The sequence below is a fragment of the Seriola dumerili genome, unplaced genomic scaffold, assembly GCF_002260705.1.
Source record: "Seriola dumerili isolate Sdu_G_001 unplaced genomic scaffold, Sdu_1.0 BDQW01000088.1, whole genome shotgun sequence".
In the NCBI taxonomy this organism is placed as follows: Eukaryota; Metazoa; Chordata; class Actinopteri; order Carangiformes; family Carangidae; genus Seriola; species Seriola dumerili.
In genome coordinates this window covers 7,698,729-7,719,629 of record NW_019174343.1, presented here as the reverse complement: position 1 = coordinate 7,719,629, position 20,901 = coordinate 7,698,729, and the positions used below count along the sequence as shown (strand labels likewise).

At 41.3% G+C, this 20,901-nt stretch overlaps 2 protein-coding genes across 6 annotated transcripts in view; both read left to right on the top strand.

Annotated features, from left to right (window-relative positions):
- Window positions 1–2,784, top strand: part of LOC111221698 (rho GTPase-activating protein 39-like) — a 32,303-nt gene extending 29,519 nt beyond the window's left edge. For both annotated transcript variants that reach the window (XM_022745209.1, XM_022745208.1), the window contains exons 9-10: window positions 1–170; window positions 825–2,784. In XM_022745209.1, coding sequence (XP_022600930.1) covers window positions 1–170; window positions 825–1,019 — 365 coding nt within the window. In that variant the 3' untranslated portion in view covers window positions 1,020–2,784. The remainder of the gene's footprint in view (window positions 171–824) is intronic.
- Window positions 2,785–7,321: 4,537 nt separating this feature from the next.
- phf20 (PHD finger protein 20) overlaps window positions 7,322–20,901 on the top strand; it is a 15,879-nt gene continuing 2,299 nt past the window's right edge. Inside the window, exons 1-16 of one of the 4 annotated variants that reach the window (XM_022745265.1) lie at window positions 7,322–7,450; window positions 9,483–9,589; window positions 10,457–10,628; window positions 10,965–11,049; window positions 11,353–11,429; window positions 11,583–12,171; window positions 12,310–12,360; window positions 12,458–12,727; window positions 12,998–13,192; window positions 13,377–13,472; window positions 14,080–14,235; window positions 14,696–14,877; window positions 15,018–15,093; window positions 16,259–16,454; window positions 16,531–16,969; window positions 17,846–18,023. In XM_022745265.1, coding sequence (XP_022600986.1) covers window positions 9,507–9,589; window positions 10,457–10,628; window positions 10,965–11,049; window positions 11,353–11,429; window positions 11,583–12,171; window positions 12,310–12,360; window positions 12,458–12,727; window positions 12,998–13,192; window positions 13,377–13,472; window positions 14,080–14,235; window positions 14,696–14,877; window positions 15,018–15,093; window positions 16,259–16,454; window positions 16,531–16,969; window positions 17,846–18,023 — 2,845 coding nt within the window. In that variant the 5' untranslated portion in view covers window positions 7,322–7,450; window positions 9,483–9,506. Of the gene's footprint in view, window positions 7,451–9,482; window positions 9,590–10,456; window positions 10,629–10,964; window positions 11,050–11,352; window positions 11,430–11,582; window positions 12,172–12,309; window positions 12,361–12,457; window positions 12,728–12,997; window positions 13,193–13,376; window positions 13,473–14,079; window positions 14,236–14,695; window positions 14,878–14,993; window positions 15,094–16,258; window positions 16,455–16,530; window positions 16,970–17,845; window positions 18,024–20,901 lie in introns of all 4 variants that reach the window. The other 3 variants (XM_022745263.1, XM_022745266.1, XM_022745267.1) reach the window with 3 other exon arrangements.

Below are 20,901 nucleotides of genomic sequence, written 5' to 3'. Positions count from 1 at the left end.
CCTCTCTGATGAAGCTATGGTATCGGGAGTTGGAGGAACCGCTCATCCCCATGAATTTCTACAAGCAGTGCGTCAGTAACTGTGACGACCCAGTGGCGGCAATCGCTGTGGTGCAGTCTTTGCCTGAGCTCAACAGACTGGTGCTCTGCTACTTCATCCACTTCCTGCAGGTAACCACCATGTCTCTATAGATTTACAGTCCTCTCAAACACAGCTCTACCATGCTCCCTATTCCACTAACACAATTATGACTATCGTACAACGATCTTTTTTGGCACTCTCTTTTTCTTATTTTACTTTTCCCTTAAGTTTGTTTTTAATGAAGCACCATGTGACCTTTGTCACAGAAACAGAAATTATATTGTATTCAGCCCTGAAAATAAGGTAATTATTGCCAACTAAAACTAATACAATAATACCTCAATCATCAAAGAACAAAAAATAAAAACACAAAAATGGTTTATATACTTCAAAAATAAAATGTCAAATTATTTTAGTTTAGTTTTAATCTTTTTAATTTCTTGTTTAATGCCATATGGTGTTTTAAAATGGGTGCTCTGTTTCTGGCTGTTTTTACTGACTGGATGAAAATTAATAATGAAGATTTTTATTTAGTTATTTTTATACAAAATAAAAGCTCAGTTCAAACTAAAACTTACATTGAAAACAAACCTCAACTAAAAACTGAAAATGAAAAGTATTAATCGTTTGATCTTTTTATGTAACTGAAAGTGACTCATGTGTTACTCACTGCAGGTCAAAGGTCTGTCTGTACACTCAGCCTTGCTCACGGGTTCCTCTCCTTATGTCCTGATTATCTGTAGGTATTCGCTCAGCCATCGAACGTGGCTATAACGAAGATGGATGTGAACAACCTGGCCATGGTGATGGCCCCCAACTGCCTCAGATGCCAATCCGACGATCCACGAATCATCTTTGAGAACACACGCAAGGAGATGTCCTTCCTGAGGATGCTCATTGTTCACCTGGACACCAGTTTCGTTGAAGGGGTGGTATAGACACCAGCCCCTTTTACACAGCCAGTTCAAGGCAGGAATGTTGCGTCTTTATTCCGCCTCGCCGTTCTGTATAAAAGGTACAAACATGGAATAAGGGGGGAATTGTTGTTCCGCCTTTATGCTGGGTGTGGAGGTAGTCACAGAGCCGTATCCACGTCTGTGTCAAAGGAAGAGCCGGCACTGAAGGACAGACACCAACACTGTTGTGTTACACGTCACCCTTCAGATTGCGGCTCACCGCCATGCTATCTAGAATCATACACTGGGGCAGCATTGTGCCGGCTTTGGTTGGTTCATTGTAAACAAGCAAAGGCAGCATAATGAGGAGTCTTCTTAACGGCAATATAGCTGGATCTCTGTTTAAAAGGGGCTACTGTAAACCACCTCACGTTCTGGATCAGCCCTCCAGCATCTCCAGTTACACATTTACAATCATGCATAAACACTGTCTCTGCTCAGACCACACTGGAAACTCTCAAGGTAACATATTACACTTCTTACAACACAAGTGGTGTGAAATCAGCTTGGACTTTGGGCCAAAATGGCCCCTGCTTTGTTGCTGAGAGACAATACACATCACCTGGGCTTTCACTGTGTTTTTTAATACAAAGATCCACAGTGACGGTTCACTTTAATGACTATGTTTTCTAACTGCTGCATGTGAAAACAGATTTACTGGTTCTTTTCTTACTCAATGGGTAGTATTACAGTCACATTGGACAACTGGGCTGTGTAAAGTGAGAGTCTTACAGTATTTACTTCAGAAGTATTCACTTGCACAAAAACACTTAAGGCAGCAGTGTTGACGCTGTGCTTTTTTTTTTTTTGGTTTCATTCAAGTGTGTGTGTGTGACTGTCAGAGAGTGAACAAAAGACACAGCCTTCTTCTATCATGTACAGAAGATATGAAAATATGAAAAGTAAAAGAACTCTTGTAATCGTGTCTTATTAATAAGCTTGCCTGTGCTGTTTTGAGTAGTCGTGCTGATAGCTGGCCTCCTCGTATTTCATTTTACGAGACACAAGAAGCCGTGCTGCCACAACTATTTTGACAAGAGTACAGAGTCTTTGTTTCAAAGCACAAACTGGAAGGATGTGCGGAAAGCACTTTGTAATTGTTGGTGGCAATTTTCTTGGAACTTGGAAGTGCTTTGATTTTCTGACTAAACACTCAACTGAAGCCTGACAAGAGTGTTGTAATTAGACTTTATGTCATAGTGATGTGGGAGGCTGGTTATTCAACTGACACTCTTTCTCTATTATCTATAAAAAGTCTTTAAATTGGAATTGTGTTCTCTTTTGTTTGTGGTGTGTATGTTTTTTTGGCTCAGGTCGTTTGATAAAACGGGTGTTGGTTGTGATAACTGTACAAGGCCACCCTCACAAACACTCACATTTGATTAATCTAGCGCAAACCCCTGTACTGAGAATGGAGTATCTTTTAACTGTCAAGCACTATGAGAATGTAGATTAAGCTCTTTGTGTCCCCTCTCAGGCTTTGCCGATGTAAATAAATTCAGTGTGTAAATAGTATTAACTCTCAAGTGTATTCTAATGATCCAGGTTAAGGGTGAAGTTAAATGTGGCTGTAAAAAGCAATAAAAACGTGTTTTTGTAATTAACTGTTCATTTTTCTGCTGTAACCACCTGCCTTTTGAACACAGGACTGATTCAAACCACTTTCCATGTATGTATATGTGTGTTTGCATACCTTCTTGTTAAAATATGGAATGACTGTCCATAAATAAAGGTTTGTTCAATTGTAGATTGGATGCCTCGTGTTTATTTTTTGGACAATCCTGCCTTTATTTTGATTGTGGATAGCAGAGAGGAGACAGGAAATGAGAGGAGGGACAACATGCAACAAAGACCTCCGGCAGGAAACTGGAAACTACATGGTCAATGTCATGAAATTGGTCACTGGAGAACATTTAAATCTCTTCTTGTGAAGAATTAATTCTGAATTTACAGTACTTGGTATGATAAAATAAATACTGAGACACTTCATGCATTAATTGATTAATAGAATGTTTATCTACAAAATAAACTTAACAAACAAAGAAGGTGAGACGTTTAATTTCTTGTTTATTCTCCTAACCACTTAAATCATTTTGATTTTGATCTAAAATGTCAGGTGAAAATTAAAGATGTTCTAAGGGATTTCCGAATTGTTTTTGCATTTACATGTAAAGGATTGTTATGATTTTGATTTTGTTTTTGTTTATTGTTTGTGTTATGTTATGTTCTTGTTTATGCTGTATGTTTTTGTTCAATGTATTATGTGCACAGTTTAAGGGGTTTATATAGGCTAAATACCCTAGGCTTAAAATACCCCAAAAGGCTATCCCGTCATTTGTTCCTTAAAATATGTTAAATTTTTCAATTAAGGTCAGAGGATCACCTCAAATACTGAGAAAATGTTTGTATAAATTAGTGGACTGTAACATATTAACATATTTTTAATGAATTAAAAGCACAGTTTATAGGGTTTTCAAAGGTAAATGAACAAACATAAGAAACCTGTCTCTGAAGTTTCACCTTAAATGAAAAGTTAAGTTTGTCTTAATCTAGAAAACAATTTAGAAAGCTAACCCTAACCCGGAACTCTGCATGTAATCCAGTACAAATAATTTAATATGGTACTATCTATTCAATTATCAATGCAACAATCCCCTTAAAATTTCAGTGACATGCCATAATTAGATTATTATCAATGGTTATATAAATGGAATTTGGAATGGAGTTTTCAGACTGTTAGTGTTCCATGAAAGCAGAAGCAATTNTATGGAAAATTAAGGGATTAATTTTATGGAGGTTCTGTCTGGGATGTCTTTTTTACATAATATAATTTAAATGTTTTCAGACTGTTAGTGTTCCATGAAAGCAGAAGCAATTACCCTATATTTCTCAATCTATCAGTCCTGCTGGTCACGGTGATGGCCCCCAACTGCCTCAGATGCAGATCCGACGGGATATTTCTTAAAAAGGCCCTTTTAAAGGATTTGCAATGTGTTACACAATGACAAACAGACAGTAAGAAACTGTTGTACAGTGAGACTGTCATGGTTTGCTATGGCAGACACCTTTTGTTAGTTTTGTTTGGACTTTTTGCACTTCCTGTTTTATTTTATACTTGGTTTCCTTGTGTGTCTCAGTGTTTTGCTCCCTGTCGTGGTCCTGTTTTCTGTGTGGTGATTGTCTGCCCCGCCCTAATGTGTTTCACCTGTGTTCAATCACCCTTGCCTCCCTTGTCTATATAGTCTTTGTGCTCCCCTTTGTCTGGGTCGGTTTGTCACTGTTGTCATTGTTGTCTCTGGGTTTGTCCTTCACGTCTGTTTATTTCTGGATCTTCCTCAAGTTGTTCAAGTCTGGTTTGTCTTCAGTCCGTTCATGTTACCTGTTGTCATCCCCTGTGGTTCCCTGTGCGTGTGTTAGTTTAATAAACCTGTCTGCACCGTCTCCCATGTGTTGGCTGCATTTGGGTCCAGCTCTTACCCCTCAAACCCTGACAAGCCCTTACAGTTGTGACAGAGACCAAGAATGGTATCAAGCCTATAAGAGGGAAATCCTGACCTCTACATGCTGAACCCAAGTGGACATCCGAACAACTTTTGGCAGCTTCCATGAAAAAACTAAAAGATTTCAACTAAGACATAGAAGATGGAGAATATGTCTTGCTCTATCTTCATGGGTCTGAGATAAAAAAAAAAAACCCTGGGACTGACATAGCCTTTACCATTGAACACAAGAGGCCATTGGAGAGTCTTAACAAAGGATCACACTGTACACCTACGCCCTTGAGGCCTTATTGTCAAAGGACAAGTACTGAAAAACAGTATGTATGTACATGTAAAAAATCTACTGAAAATTCTTTTTGTGAGTCTTTTCATTAGGGTGCACGGGTGCTGGAGGGTATAGCATAAGTGTCAAATACGCAGTATATACATACTATAGAGTATGTTCAATATATAAATGAGTCACAGTGTTTCTTTCTAATCTGACAGTACTGTTCTCATTCTGGCCGCCAGACAGAATTCAAAACAAATAGACCACTGTTTAAAAATGGATGAATAGTCACAGCTTTAGTAATTGTAACGTAATGTGCTCTGTAGGTAAATAGTTCATTTTGTTTGTGGAATATTGTTCATACTATAGCGGATATATTTATTTCGGCTGATGCCTTACTTTAACCTAGAATCACATGTATATAAACCTGTAAGTGATGGTTCATAATACACTAATGTGTATTATGAACACAGACAGGACATTTTAAGTGTTTATTAATTGACAGTATTTGTCAACAATTATAACATCTTTGAAGACATATTTTACATTATTGCAGCTGTGTTTGGCTATATTTTCATTCATTTAATTTCCCACCAGAGGAGTGATAGTTGATGAAAAATACATTAATGAACTATCTGCCTACCACCATTTCTTAAATGTGTGTATACTAATAAATACCAAATAAGGGGGGCTTGAACGTGGAAATCTTCCAGTAGTTGTTCACATATCCCCCATGCTGTGCACTTTTTGACTTATAGAATTACAGCAACTGTCAATCTTTATTTTTTGTAGGTTCGGGGAGGGACAAGCAACACCCTAGAGCTGCATCCTTTACTCCTCTTCTCATTCCTGTGCCACACTGGAACAAAGCTGACAGCTTATGCTGTGGAGAACATCTTTCATGTGCAGTTCAGTTCACCTGGTTGCACGAACTGTTCTACATAGAAGGTTTTGACTGTTATATAATTATAAGAACGGTGTGGAGAATTATCACTGCAACAAACATTGATCTATAAAGTAGAAGTTACATCAGCTCAAGAAACCTTCAATTAAGACCATTTTTTCCTAAGTATTGTTACACACAAAGGGATAAATCCAGAATCTCATACAGTGTGGTCCATAACAATTTAAACAAATATGAGGGTTCCATTGTTTTGCCACATGTGGTTTTGCAAAAATGACAAACCACCTCCATCTAACAAATAAACCCAGGTTTAGGGCAGAGTTAACTTTTTTATCCAAATGTTGCAAATGTGCCATTTTATGTTCCTGCCACAGTTGAAATGCAGGGATGTTCTTATAGCTGAGAAGTTTTAACTTGCACTTCATGTTATTGTTAAACATTGCAAGCCACTCCGTTAAACAAGACATGCTCATGTTAATATTTTGATTGTACTTTTGATACAATTCTGAAGAACTAGCCTATGTTAGAGTTTTATTTTGACAAGTGACAGTTTTCTTTAAAGACCAAAGATTTTTGTGAGTACAGGAATGCATGATATATTGTTTTGCACAACTGAAGAGTTTGAGTTACACACAGAGCTTTAACCTTGTGTTTACTAAATCACTGACGCTGAGAAAAACATTGGTGTAAAATCCAGAGAACAAATAAACTTGTGCTTCCAGAAGCATGACGGTAAACAGTTATTTACATTATACTGTCTATATGAGTAGAATAGAGATTATATAACAAAAACTCTTCATAGTGTTTAAAGGACTTTCACAGGATCCCCAAAATCAATGCCCTAGATAGATAGATAGATAGATAGATAGATAGATAGATACTTTATTTATCCACTAGGGGAAATTCATGTAAAGAAACATGACTATGTTTGAGAGGATTTATACTGTAAATGCATGATTTATTATACAATACTTTATAGGAAATACATTATTTTGTGACTTCACTGAGTAGGCCTAACCTTATTTCTTCAGGGACAGACAGTACACATATAGGGAAAGTTTTCTGCAAATCAAGGTATGTGCATCAGTGTGGAACTGTAACATATAAATTCATCACATTAAGGCATTTTTACCAGCCTGAAATCCACAACTGTTCAATTGAGTTGGTCTTGGTTTCCTTCTACTACATCCTGTAAACAATATGCTTTGGATGGACAATGGGTGGTGCTATATGCCCAGTCATCTGTACAAAGGTGTGAGCAATGACTTATAACTTGTTCAGGGCCTCTCACTTGCTTGATCCAAATGTATTCATATGGAAAAATGGTATGTTCTGATGGTGGCCTCCATTTGATTCATGTATATGCTCACAAAAGGTTTGTATTGCCTCTGCCTTAACTTCTTAATTGAGGTCAATTTATAATGGATTTAGATGTGCTTCGTTTCACAACTTTGAGCTGTTTAACAGTCTATGAAAAATACTTAAAGATAATATTTAAAAAATAACACATTTTGGCATTTTTCAGGAGATAAAGGGGCTTATCGGAATACATGACGGTTCGGGTCCGTTGTACGCGCATGCGCATTGTAGCGCCACACAGCCCGCGCCGGTGGTGAATGCAACTGGGAGAAATTCAACTGCGTGATCTGGAGCAGACAGGCGGAGGCGGCGGTGCCTGCACTGTAAAGGGATTACACTGCACATTTTACACCCAACCGGACAAAGAGTGATCGGAGAACAGGTAAGAAGCACAATTCGTATCCTCCCCTCGCATTTCAGAGTTTATAACCCCCAATGAAATCGTGAATGTGGCCCGTTTGGTGGATGCATCAACAGCGTAGATGGTGCGATGCCGCATGTCGGCTTTTTGAGTTCAAAACAAACGTGACGAAGTAGGTAATAAAATGTTATGTTTGTACATTTCGCTGTTCTGTTTGTGCAGCTACCGGTATGTTTCTTGGTCGCCGTGGGATTTTTCACTCGGGGCTTTTAAATGGCTCCGTGTTTTTTCAGTTGGGGAAGTTTAATGCTTTACATTTCCACGCTGCTCGTTCTCAACAGGAAAAGTATGAAAAAGTAGGCCTAGCGCGAGGCCCAGACGAGCTCGGTGAGTGACAGCCGCATGGCCAATCGGATGCGAGTATCCCGCCCCCGTGGGTTTTTTCGACCAGTCGTACTTACCCAAGTCAGTGACGTGGATAGCCGTTTCTCTTGCGCTACGCCCACTGGTTATAAAACACCGGACAATAAAGTGTCAGTAGCGGTAGAAGTGGTCAACAATAGATTACCCGGATCAACGTGAGGCAACATGTTGTCGTCGTGTTTTCTGTGATAAATCACTGATATATGTGAACAGTAGCGACTGAGTGCTTGAAACAAATTATAACAATGTGGGGTACCGTTTTCTCCATTTATAACAGTAAAATATCGACCTACAATTAAACGAATCGTTACAAAATGTGTCTTGTAGCCTCACGTTTAAACGGCCGATTACTATCCGTTTCCTGACTGCGGATAGTGCCATCACCAACTCGGTGTGCGCCCTGCCTGTGTCGCCGTCGTCTGTCTGGCTCTCTGCAGGCCGTTAAAATACCAAATTTCACGTTTAATGTCGTATTTTACTGAATAGGATGTTGTTCGGTCTTGGATGTCGCGCTCGGCATCTTCATGCAAAAGACGGATGAACCTAAAGGTGTCTTTACCATTGTCTCCTATTGTGTCTATTCGTGAAATCGGCTGACCAGAAAACACGTGGGCCGAGTAGTGTGAAGATATCCGGTTTGTGGGTTTCACTGAGAGCCAATAACTCCACTATGGTGAACCGAGTCAACCCGGAAAAAAAGTAAGGCGTTGTGATATATAATGTAAATCTTTTAGCCTTTAATAAAGGGTGTCGACATCAGTCCGGCCGTTGTGATTTGTATGTCTGTCAAAAGAGGCTCTGTCGTGGGGGGGGGGGGCTATTTTCTGTTAAAACAAAAAGCCAAGCCTTTTATTATGGCCGAAGGGCTGAACATCTCCCGTCGACTACGGCCTGTATTTGATGTGATACATAGACAAGATCCCAATGAAAGATGGATGTGCTGTTAAATCAGTCAAGTTATCCTGGTGCATAACTGCCTCCTTACTGTACTAGTGGGTGCTTACCACCCACCTTAGCATAGTGAAAGCTATGCTATGTTAGCTTAGTCACTGTTGTACCTTCTCTCATTGGGCCTTCTTGATAGGGAATTGAAGAGCACTGAAATTAAATAATGCTTATTTTTATTTATTTACTCCCATGAGCAGTGTGAGTTCGTTCCCAGATCACTGAACATCTGGTATTAGTTACACATTTCACCACCATTTATGTGAAGGGCATGGCTCACCTTAAAATGTCAGTTTTCCCTTGCTGTACACTGTGTTGTACCATCTTAAAACATGTGTAATCTGTAGTTTGTGTGTGTCTACACTTGTAATATCTTTTCCCTGCCTGGACTGCATTATTGTTCTGCTGGCACACAGTGGGAGTGGCTTACTTGCCTTTTTAACACCAAAATTGGTACTCAGGTGCAAAGCTGTCTTTTTCCACCTTCCTCTGTCAAAACAATTGTTAGTAATGACGTGGGAGAGACAGAGTGGACTGCAAGATTGCCTGTCCTTGCCCTCGATAGTCAAGTGTGTTGTGTTCTTTGCAAGACACACCGTTTTTATTAGTAGTGTATCCAAGGTCATATGGGTATAGTTTTGATTGGTGTTTATTGGTTAATGTGTGTGTGTGTGTGTGTGTACAGGAAGGGAGCCTTGATGTGGGCAGTATGAGTAAGACGCCCCCTAACAGAAGAGGGATAACATTTGAGGTGGGAGCTCAGCTTGAGGCCAGAGACAGCCTCAAAAACTGGTGAGTCATGGCCTCGCTCATTCCTCTCCATCCATGTTCACTTCCCACTCTCTCACTTAAATTCTCATGCTTTCCTTTCTGTGCTCTGGGTTAGCTGTTCTGTGTGTCTTCAAAGATTAAAAGATTAAGAAAAGTGTGCAGTAAGCCACTCAGATCTTTTATTGCATCATTGCTCTTCTATCTGTAAACAACAGCTGGTAGTGTGTGTGTGTGTGCGTGTGTTTGTGCGTGTGCTCAAGTAGCCAGCAAACCAGCCATCGACCTGGATTAATAATGAAGGACTGAAAAAGGATTTTTAAATCATATTGTAAATTATTTTAAGGGTATAATATACTAAAATACAAATGAGAATTATCATTGTTACACAAGCAAAGATGTTTATTTTTTAATTAAACCCACATGTGACCTTGGCTTCGAGCACAACAATGTGATCAGCCTTTTTTAGTTGACTAGTAAAACCTACATATAAATCGGTGACCCCCGAAAGTTAATACATTCTTATACTAATTACTCTACAGTATCAGTTATTAATTGCATTAAACATTACATGACCTAACTCCTTTTTATGGACACAGAAATACAGTTGATATTGGTTCTCCTAGACAGCTACTCGCACAAAGGCAAATGAGGTCAACATCCAAGGAGTCAGAATAAGAGATTGTTATGGAGGTTGTAACTTTGGGTGTAACCTCATTGTGTTTCTTTATGTTTACATCAAAACCTATTCATTTCTACTGACTTGCCACCCTCATTATGTGTATGAGATAAAGGATAAGTAACTTAAACATGTAGAACTACCCTTCTATCAATCAATCTCAACCCTAATTGCATCCCAATCCTGATCATTGAATTTCTTTTGTCCACTAGGTATGCTGCCAATATAGAGAAGATTGACTACGAAGATGAAAAAGTACTAATCCATTACCGTCAGTGGAGCCACCGCTACGACGAGTGGTTTGACTGGACAAGTCCCTACCTGAGACCCGTGGAGAGGGTCCAGCTGAGGCGACAGGGCCTGCCAGACGACGCTCCAATACCTGTAAGCTAAGAACATTGCTCATGCTTTGTTTGACCTGTGGTGTGTAGACAAATTGGGATTTCTCCACCACTTCTAGGTTATCTTGTGTACTTCTAGCCTTTGTTCCACAGTGTATTTATACATATAGTAGAGGGGTTCTTTTTCTGTATTTCTTTGGAAAAAAAAAAAACTAATTGCATAAGCTAAATGTGTATCTGCTACTTGCAAGTTAAATTTGAGCACTGTGTCATTTTAATAAAGATGACTTTGTTAGTATTAAACAGTGCCAACTCCCATGATGTTTTTACAAGATGCCCACAGTATGTCCTAGATTGAATGTCTTTGTCCTTCTTCCAGGGTTTTCATGTGAATGACAAGGTCCTAGCCAGCTGGTCAGACTGCCGTTTCTATCCCGCTAAGGTCATTTCGGTCAATAAAGATGGTGGGTATTAATAATCTCGGGTGTTTTTAGTTTTTAGTAGGACTACCTTAAAATGTTTTCAAAAAAGAAACTAGTATTGTATAGCATTCAATGATAGCAAAATGGCTTTCTCTTTAACTGGGAAGAGAAACTGTGAACAATTACTGAAGTTATCATAGGAGAATATCTCACATTAAGAACAGAAAGAACAATTGAAGCACATCTACTTCAGACCTAGTCTGTAAGCAGCCACCTGACTAGCAGCTGGGTGGACTGTATATAAAGCATGGTTTGCAACAGCTTGTTCTCCTTTATCCCTCTCAGCATCCTACACTGTGAAGTTCTATGATGGCGTCATCCAGACAGTGAAGGGGATACACGTGAAGCCATTTATTAAAGAGGTAAATTTAATTGGTAAACATAGATCGATAATTAATCTCGTATACATATGTGAAATACTCTTTGTTTATTGTTTGTGTTCTGTCAATCATCACCTTGAGCATCATTTTCAACTCTTGTTTCTTAAACTAACTCTTTGTCCTGCTGACAAATAGAGAGGTGGTGGGGGAAAGTCTAGGTCCTCGGAAAGGAACATGGTTAGGGGGCTCCCAAACCGCAGAGACAGGAGGACTCGGGAAAACGGAGGTCCCAAAAACAAGCGCGCCAGACGAAGCACTTCTGACCAGGAGGACAGCAACAGTGAGGATGAGGAGCTGGAAGAGGGGATGGTGAACGAGAAGAACAAGAAAACAAATGGTGAGCTGGAAGCTGCGCCCACTATCAAACAAGAAGAGGAAATACCAGAGCAAGCAGATCAGAACAAGTCCAGGGATGCAGAAAAGGGGACAGGACTCACAAATGGAGTAAAGCTTGAGGAAGATGACAAACAAAATGATGACAGTTGTCATGTAAACGGAGAGGTGAAGGAGGAACAGGTGGAAACGGAAGAGAGTGGAACAAAGCCATATACAGAGTCACCCAAGCCATACACAGAGTTACCAACTCAGCCATCGGCACAGACAGAGCAGGTGTCCGTCACTATGACAACCACAGAATCCAGTGACGATATGGAGCAGAAGGCAAACGTCCAATCAGAAAGCTCTCAGCCTGCAGCAGATGTGCCACCCCCTCAACCTGTGAAACGTAAGTGTTAATGACGTAAATTAGCAGAAATGTTTTCACTGGATCCGACCGATTGTGAAATAAGTAACTGAATGCAGTAAATATTACATAACATCAGGGTGTATTTTCAAGTGAATAAATCAGTGTTTTCTTTGATAGCGGTAAGGAAGCAAGGTTTCCACAACCCCAACAGATTCAGCAGAGAACCATGTGAGTACACCCCAACACTTGGTAAACAAATAGTCATCACTTGCATTCTTCAATGTACTTCCTTTACACATCTCACTTTTGTTGTTCTCTGTTTTAGTGTACCGTGTTATCAAAAACCAACCTCCTCCCGTCCTATCCATCAACCTCGACCACAACCCATTTAAGTGCAGCGCTCCGGGCTGCACAAAGTCATTCCGTAAGGCTAAGCTGCTGCACTATCACATGAAATATTACCACGGTGAGGAGCAGCCTCCCGAGGAGGAGCGCAGCCCCACCAGAAGCGTCCAGACCAGGGCCTCTGAGAAACAGGCTACAGCCACCGGTTTGGATGGTGCGAAGAGAAGGCGCACCATCTCTGCCTCTATGCGTGAGTTCCTCTGCAATTATACTTTTGTCCCAATTGAAGTCACAGAGGAAGAGTTTTATAGTAAACTGGGTCATCTGCTATTTCTGCTATTCTCAAACCAAAATGTCTGTCATACAACAGTAAGATCAGAAATGGTGAATTATGACATGATGTGATTACTTATCATACACCTTTAAAACAAGGCTGAATAGTAAGTATGCTGCACCTCCAGCCTTGCATAAACATTAGGGCTTTAAGCTTATAATTGCCCTTCCCTTTGACTTTGCTCAGAGTCTGTTGGAGGTGCCATAGCTCCCCGTGGTGAGGTGAAGACAGCAGGCAGACGCACATCAGCCCCACCTGCAGTCAACACCCAGGGCCATCAGCAGAGGGCACTGCTAAGGGAGAAGAGCAAGGAGAACCAGCTGGACAGGAACGGATGCCAGCAGCAGGACAAGGACTCAGACAAGAGTGGCTTTGACATTGGTCAGTATGATGCTGTCAGAAGGTGTCGTTTATTAGGTGAAAAAGACTGCATTGTGTGTTACATAGAGACTTACCTCTTGACAGTTAGTTTCCCTTCTTTCAGTACATATCTGCTGATAGAATAGTAACCTCTCGTGTTAAATGTTCACACGGGGCTTAACTTCTGCCACTTAACGGTCCCCAGGGTCAGTAAAAGACAAACTGAAAGAGAAACCGAAACAGAAGGACTTCCTCCGCATTAAACTAAAGAAGAAGAAGAAGAAAAAGAAGGCCAAGTCTGGTAAGAAGGGGTCGCTGGCATCGGGCCTCCTCACATCTCTGCTGCTCTGCATGTGCATTCACTGTGACATTGTGGAAATGGCTAATCTGCAAAGCATGAAGTACTCCATTCATTCCTCTTGGTTTGGTGGCTGAGCCCCTGTGTGTGGGAGAAGTGTTACCTCTGTCGCTGGCCTCTGTCACTCCATTGTGCCAAACAAAAAGCTCCAACTCATTTCTTTTACCTCTGTTAATCATAGTTTTTACTCTTTAATGTGACAGTACTGGAGATGAAAAGCCAGATTTTATTGTGGCACGGATAGTGACTAATCCAAACACAATTTAAACACTGTTTTCTCTTATTCCTTAGACACTAGTGTGTTGGGCATAGACACATATATGTATAGGCTACCTTACACTGATTGGTTATGTCACACAGTTCAAAGGCCTGAAATGTGGGCTATATGGAGTTTCTCAAATTGAGTCTCCCAGACTGTTTTTGAGTCTATCATGTGTCCATAATGTTTGTTGTGCCACGTTTTGTCACCTCCTGATGGGCGTTTGTTTAGCATTTTCAAAGTTGACATTTTTGTTCTACGTCTGCTTCCCCCCCCCCCCTGTATTAACAGACTACACAGGTAGTGAGGAGAATATTGACATCTCAGTATTGGGTCTTCAGTCCAAATTGAATGTCCCACTCAAATCCCCCCCCTCACACAATCACAAGCCTGAGGCCTACCCCAGCAGGCCCGGATACAGCTACTCAGAACAGATACATGTGGATGGTGGGTATCTCTATGACTGTGTGTATGTGTGTGCGCATATTAGTTTGTGTGTGTATGTGTGACTGTACATGGCCTCCTCTCCCCTCCATTCTTCTATTTCCTTTGGATTCAATCCATCATGCGGTTGTTTTAGTTTGATCTGCATCACACTTATTATCTGTGTCCAAATGTTATTGTATATAACAGGATAAAACTGCAGCATAAAACTGGCTGCTGTCACAGATAAGACCATGTTTTTGTAACGCTTGGTTGATTGAATCCTGAGCTGTGTTTTGCTGCTACGCCTTGCCTCATCATAATCCACAAATATTCATTAAAACTTGCATAGTGCAACACATTGTAATTGAGCTAAAATTTAATTCAAACTTAACTCAATCAAGAGAGAAGGAGAAGTTAAATCCTGACAAGTTGTGTGATTCTCATGAAAAACCAATAGTTCTTTTTGTCCCTGTTACTGTAGATGAGGATAGCATCAGTGACTGGTCCACTGACAGCTGTGGGTGGAGTGACGATGACTTTGGGGTGGATTTGGATGTCACCACACCCCCCCTGAGTGTGGACTCTGGTGCTGTGGACACTAATGACCAGGAGATAGTGCGATGTATCTGTGAGGTGGAGGAAGAGAATGACTTCATGATTCAGGTGAGCACATTGTTTGTTTCTCACTGCTTATAGTTTGTCTATTTTGACATTGCAGGCTTGTTTTTTAAACTTAGGGCTGTACAAATGTAAAACATTATATGTTATCCTTCCCTCAGTGTGAAGATTGTTTGTGTTGGCAGCATGGCACCTGCATGGGGCTGCTGGAAGAAAATGTCCCAGACAGATACACCTGCTACATCTGCAGAGACCCACCAGGTGAGGGAAAAACAACCCCTCTAATCCAACATTTTTTTGCTGCTCATGTTTGGTTAATCTGGTAGAGGACTGTGTGCCCTTCTTTTTTGAGGCAGTGAACAGATGACAATTTGTATTATTAAGTGCACAGTGATTATTTTTATGGGAAAGTATATTTTTAGGAGACAGTGCATTATAAAATTATGCTGTTTTACATTATGATCCTAGCATTCACTTAAAAAAAAGAAAAGAAAAGAAATTCCAATAAGGCACCAATATTTTTTTTGTTGTTTGGTTGTATGGTGGATGGTTTACATAGATTTTTGCTTTAATTTTATGTTCCCATGCATCAAAACGTTGTCTTGTTTCCTGCTAAGAGAACCATGTTTACCTCAGGTTTCAGTAAACTGGATGTGAATGTGGCAAGTACAGCCAAGAATGTGCTTCCAGTTACTGAAAGTGATAGGAGAAAATAGGAAGAGAACCGGCATTGGCCATTGATTATGCTTCAAATAAACCCTAAAGCATATTAATTTGAGTTCCTCAACATCATAAAAAAGTGAAACTACAGAATGTTTGTGCTGCAGACTGTCTTTTGTCTTATTGATTTTTAAATGGAAACTAAAAATAGCAGGCTGTAATTATTCTCCCCTGGCCTATGCATTAGTTGGATCATAATGCTAAATGATACAGGCTTTTAGGGGCTTAACAAGTGTGTCCACAGTAAACGTGGTAATAAAGAGCGGCATAAAAGACTGTTTTAAGTGGCAGTGTGCTCATACTTTGCCATGGTGGAGGAGAGAGCTGGTACGTATGATCATAGCAAGTGAAACACATCACCTGTAAAACTGGGACTTGTACAGTTAAGTATTTGGTGGACTGTGCACCAAGCAAAACCTGCTGCACATCTGTATCCTCTGCTGTGCAGCGTGGTGTATGAGCTCACACTGTATTTGCGTTTGGACTCTCAATGCTTTAAGCAAAGCAGTCTATAATTCCCTTAAGCCACTAACAGTGACACTCTAACTAACCAACTATAACAGGAAGCAGATATAGCCTAGTTCTTAAAGAGAGACTCTTGATTACCCAACAATGGCTTTACTTATTGTTACAACTCAAAGTCTATTCTAAAGAATTTCTTTTGCATATGATAACATTTTATTGCACTTCCCTTTATCATTCCCAGGTCAGAGGCAGAGTCTGCGCTACTGGTATGATCGCGAGTGGCTGAGTAATGGTCACATGTATGGCCTCTCCTTCCTGGAAGAAAACTACTCTCACCAAAATGCCAAGAAGATCACCACCACCCACCAGCTGCTGGGGGACGTGCACCATGTGGTAGAGATCCTCAATGGGCTGCAGCTCAAGATGAACGTCTTACAGTGAGTACAGTGAGTACAGAAGAACTGTATGAAGGGATAGTTAAACTGTGGTCTAAACTTTCCTTTGGCCCCTCAGGAGCAACACTCACCCTGACCTGCAGTTGTGGCGGCAGCCATGGAAGCATTTGGAGAGGTCACGGACTGGCTCTGACTCATGTCGGGGCAGTGACGCAGCTCCGTCTCCTGTGACTCCCGATGAGGACATGAGTCGAGGAGAGATTTTAATGTCCAACGCTTTGGAGAAGCTGAGCCGGGCTGCTACAGCTGCCACCTCCTCTTCATCCTGCTCCTCCCCCTTCCCATCCTTCCAAGACTCATACATTACCAGTGAACACTGCTACCAGAAACCGCGGGCATATTACCCAGCGGTGGAGCAGAGGCTGGTGGTAGAGACCCGACAGGGCTCAGAGCTGGAGGACAGCATGAGAAGCACTGAGGAACTCCTGGAGCGGGAGCAGCGCTACGGGAGCCTGCTGGAGACAGACAAGCCCAAATCAACAGGCGCCAGTAACAAGGTTGGGATTTATTACACAGCAGACGAGGATGTTTGAAGTGCAGCCCGAGTTGTCACTATAAAGTGGTGAAATGAGTGTAACCACTCACACTCCACTGTATGAATGTGAATGTTTTTATGATAATAATCAATAGATCACATAAGTTATGATAGAGAAAATACTCAATCATCAAACTTGAAGATACGACAACAAACAAAAACTACAAACATTGAATGCCAGCAGCAAGTGTGGGTGCAGTAACATGTCCACTATGACGTAGTAGAAAAAAAACAAAATGACTGGTGTATGGAGATATTTTGTATTTGACACAGATCATCAGGGACAAATTGTAGACAGCCAAAAGACTGTGACGGTGCCACACAGCACCAAATGAAAAGAGGAAGCACCTCAAACTTAACTAAGCAGCTCAAAGACAGACATCCACATCTGTACATAGAATTCAGGGTGAGTGAGTTTCAGTTTTAACTTTATATCAATAACATGTCCTCAACATGTTCATGTCCTGAAATGTTAGTTAGTGTTTGACCTGCAACAGCTGGCATCTGTCTTAGTGATGGGTGTGTGCATGCGCAGCAGGCTCTGTTGTTTTCTGTTTTTAGCTGTGGTATCAAATTTGGTATTGCAAATTGTGGAGTTCTGTTGGTATTGGTACAGATTGCCAAATTTCTGCTATCATGACATCCCTTATTACATCTGTCACTCAAGTGATTCAAGGTTGTGGTTCAACCTTTGTTTGACCAAAAATCATGGTGTAATTATCCCTTTTGGTTGTTCATGAATTTTGTGCATTGGTTTGGCAGAGGGTTTTCATATAATGAGGTCTAAACCTGGTTGTAATGAAAATCTTGTTTGATGATTTCACCTGAATGTTTCTAGGCTTCGTTGGGTGGCTCGTGGTCCCAGGCTGAGATGAGGGATGAGGGTGGTAGAGATCCTGGAGAGGCCGCAGATAACAGCAGGCAACAACAGTGGCAGATAAACCTGCTGGATCACATAGATGCAGTCCAGGACGAGGTATCGCACAGGATGGACTTCATTGAGAGGGAGCTGGACGGTAAGAGCTGTGGTGGACTTGAGACTTAGTTACTAACGTTGCCTCTTCAGCAGGGTGGGGAAACAGAGAGTTATTGTCAAAGGATCATTAAATTTGAGTTTAAAAGGTGAAGGTGTGGGGCCTCGGTGGCTCACCTGGTAGAGCGTGTACATGGACTTAGTCCTAACTGCAGCGGCCGTGGGTTCAAATCAGACCCATGTCCCTTTGCTGTATGTCATCCCCTCTCTCTCTTTCCCTGACTTTGTTGCCTATCTGTCACTGTACTATCAAAAATAAAGGCAAAAATGCTTACTGAAAGTGATAGGAGAAAATAGGAAGAGAACCGGCATTGGCCATTGATTATGCTTCAAATAAAACCCTAAAGCATATTAATTTGAGTTCCTCAACATCATAAAAAAGTGAAACTACAGAATGTTTGTGCTGCAGACTGTCTTTTTGTCTTATTGATTTTTAATGGAAACTAAAAATAGCAGGCTGTAATTATTCTCCCCTGGCCTATGCATTAGTTGGATCATAATGCTAAATGATACAGGCTTTTAGGGGCTTAACAAGTGTGTCCACAGTAAAGTGGTAATAAAGAGCGGCATAAAAGACTGTTTTAAGTGGCAGTGTGCTCATACTTTGCCATTGGTGGAGGAGAGAGCTGGTACGTATGATCATAGCAAGTGAAACACATCACCTGTAAAACTGGGACTTGTACAGTTAAGTATTTGGTGGACTGTGCACCAAGCAAAACCTGCTGCACATCTGTATCCTCTGCTGTGCAGCGTGGTGTATGAGCTCACACTGTATTTGCGTTTGGACTCTCCAATGCTTTAAGCAAAGCAGTCTATAATTCCCTTAAGCCACTAACAGTGACACTCTAACTAACCAACTATAACAGGAAGCAGATATAGCCTAGTTCTTAAAGAGAGACTCTTGATTTACCCAACAATGGCTTTACTTATTGTTACAACTCAAAGTCTATTCTAAAGAATTTCTTTTGCATATGATAACATTTTTATTGCACTTCCCTTTATCATTCCCAGGTCAGAGGCAGAGTCTGCGCTACTGGTATGATCGCGAGTGGCTGAGTAATGGTCACATGTATGGCCTCTCCTTCCTGGAAGAAAAACTACTCTCACCAAAATGCCAAGAAGATCACCACCACCCACCAGCTGCTGGGGACGTGCACCATGTGGTAGAGATCCTCAATGGGCTGCAGCTCAAGATGAACGGTCTTACAGTGAGTACAGTGAGTACAGAAGAACTGTATGAAGGGATAGTTAAACTGTGGTCTAAACTTTCCTTTGGCCCCTCAGGAGCAACACTCACCCTGACCTGCAGTTGTGGCGGCAGCCATGGAAGCATTTGGAGAGGTCACGGACTGGCTCTGACTCATGTCGGGGCAGTGACGCAGCTCCGTCTCCTGTGACTCCCGATGAGGACATGAGTCGAGGAGAGATTTTAATGTCCAACGCTTTGGAGAAGCTGAGCCGGGCTGCTACAGCTGCCACCTCCTCTTCATCCTGCTCCTCCCCCTTCCCATCCTTCCAAGACTCATACATTACCAGTGAACACTGCTACCAGAAACCGCGGCATATTACCCAGCGGTGGAGCAGAGGCCTGGTGGTAGAGACCCGACAGGGCTCAGAGCTGGAGGACAGCATGAGAAGCACTGAGGAACTCCTGGAGCGGGAGCAGCGCTACGGGAGCCTGCTGGAGACAGACAAGCCCAAATCAACAGGCGCCAGTAACAAGGTTGGGATTTATTACACAGCAGACGAGGATGTTTGAAGTGCAGCCCGAGTTGTCACTATAAAGTGGTGAAATGAGTGTAACCACTCACACTCCACTGTATGAATGTGAATGTTTTTATGATAATAATCAATAGATCACATAAGTTATGATAGAGAAAATACTCAATCATCAAACTTGAAGATACGACAACAAACAAAAACTACAAACATTGAATGCCAGCAGCAAGTGTGGGTGCAGTAACATGTCCACTATGACGTAGTAGAAAAAACAAAAAAATGGTGTATGGAGATATTTTGTATTTGACACAGATCATCAGGGACAAATTGTAGACAGCCAAAAGACTGTGACGGTGCCACAACAGCACCAAATGAAAAGAGGAAGCACCTCAAACTTAACTAAGCAGCTCAAAGACAGACATCCACATCTGTACATAGAATTCAGGGTGAGTGAGTTTCAGTTTTAACTTTATATTCAATAACATGTCCTCAACATGTTCATGTCCTGAATTGTTAGTTAGTGTTTTGACCTGCAACAGCTGGCATCTGTCTTAGTGATGGGTGTGTGCATGCGCAGCAGGCTCTGTTGTTTTCTGTTTTTAGCTGTGGTATCAAATTTGGTATTGCAAATTGTGGAGTTCTGTTGGTATTGGTACAGATTGCCATTTCTGCTATCATGACATCCCTTATTACATCTGTCACTCAAGTGATTCAAGGTTGTGGTTCAACCTTTGTTTGACCAAAAATCATGGTGTAATTATCCCTTTTGGTTGTTCATGAATTTTGTGCATTGGTTTGGCAGAGGGTTTTCATATAATGAGGTCTAAACCTGGTTGTAATGAAAAATCTTGTTTGATGATTTCACCTGAATGTTTCTAGGCTTCGTTGGGTGGCTCGTGGTCCCAGGCTGAGATGAGGGATGAGGGTGGTAGAGATCCTGGAGAGGCCGCAGATAACAGCAGGCAACAACAGTGGCAGATAACCTGCTGGATCACATAGATGCAGTCCAGGACGAGGTATCGCACAGGATGGACTTCATTGAGAGGGAGCTGGACGGTAAGAGCTGTGGTGGACTTGAGACTTAGTTACTAACGTTGCCTCTTCAGCAGGGTGGGGAAACAGAGAGTTATTGTCAAAGGATC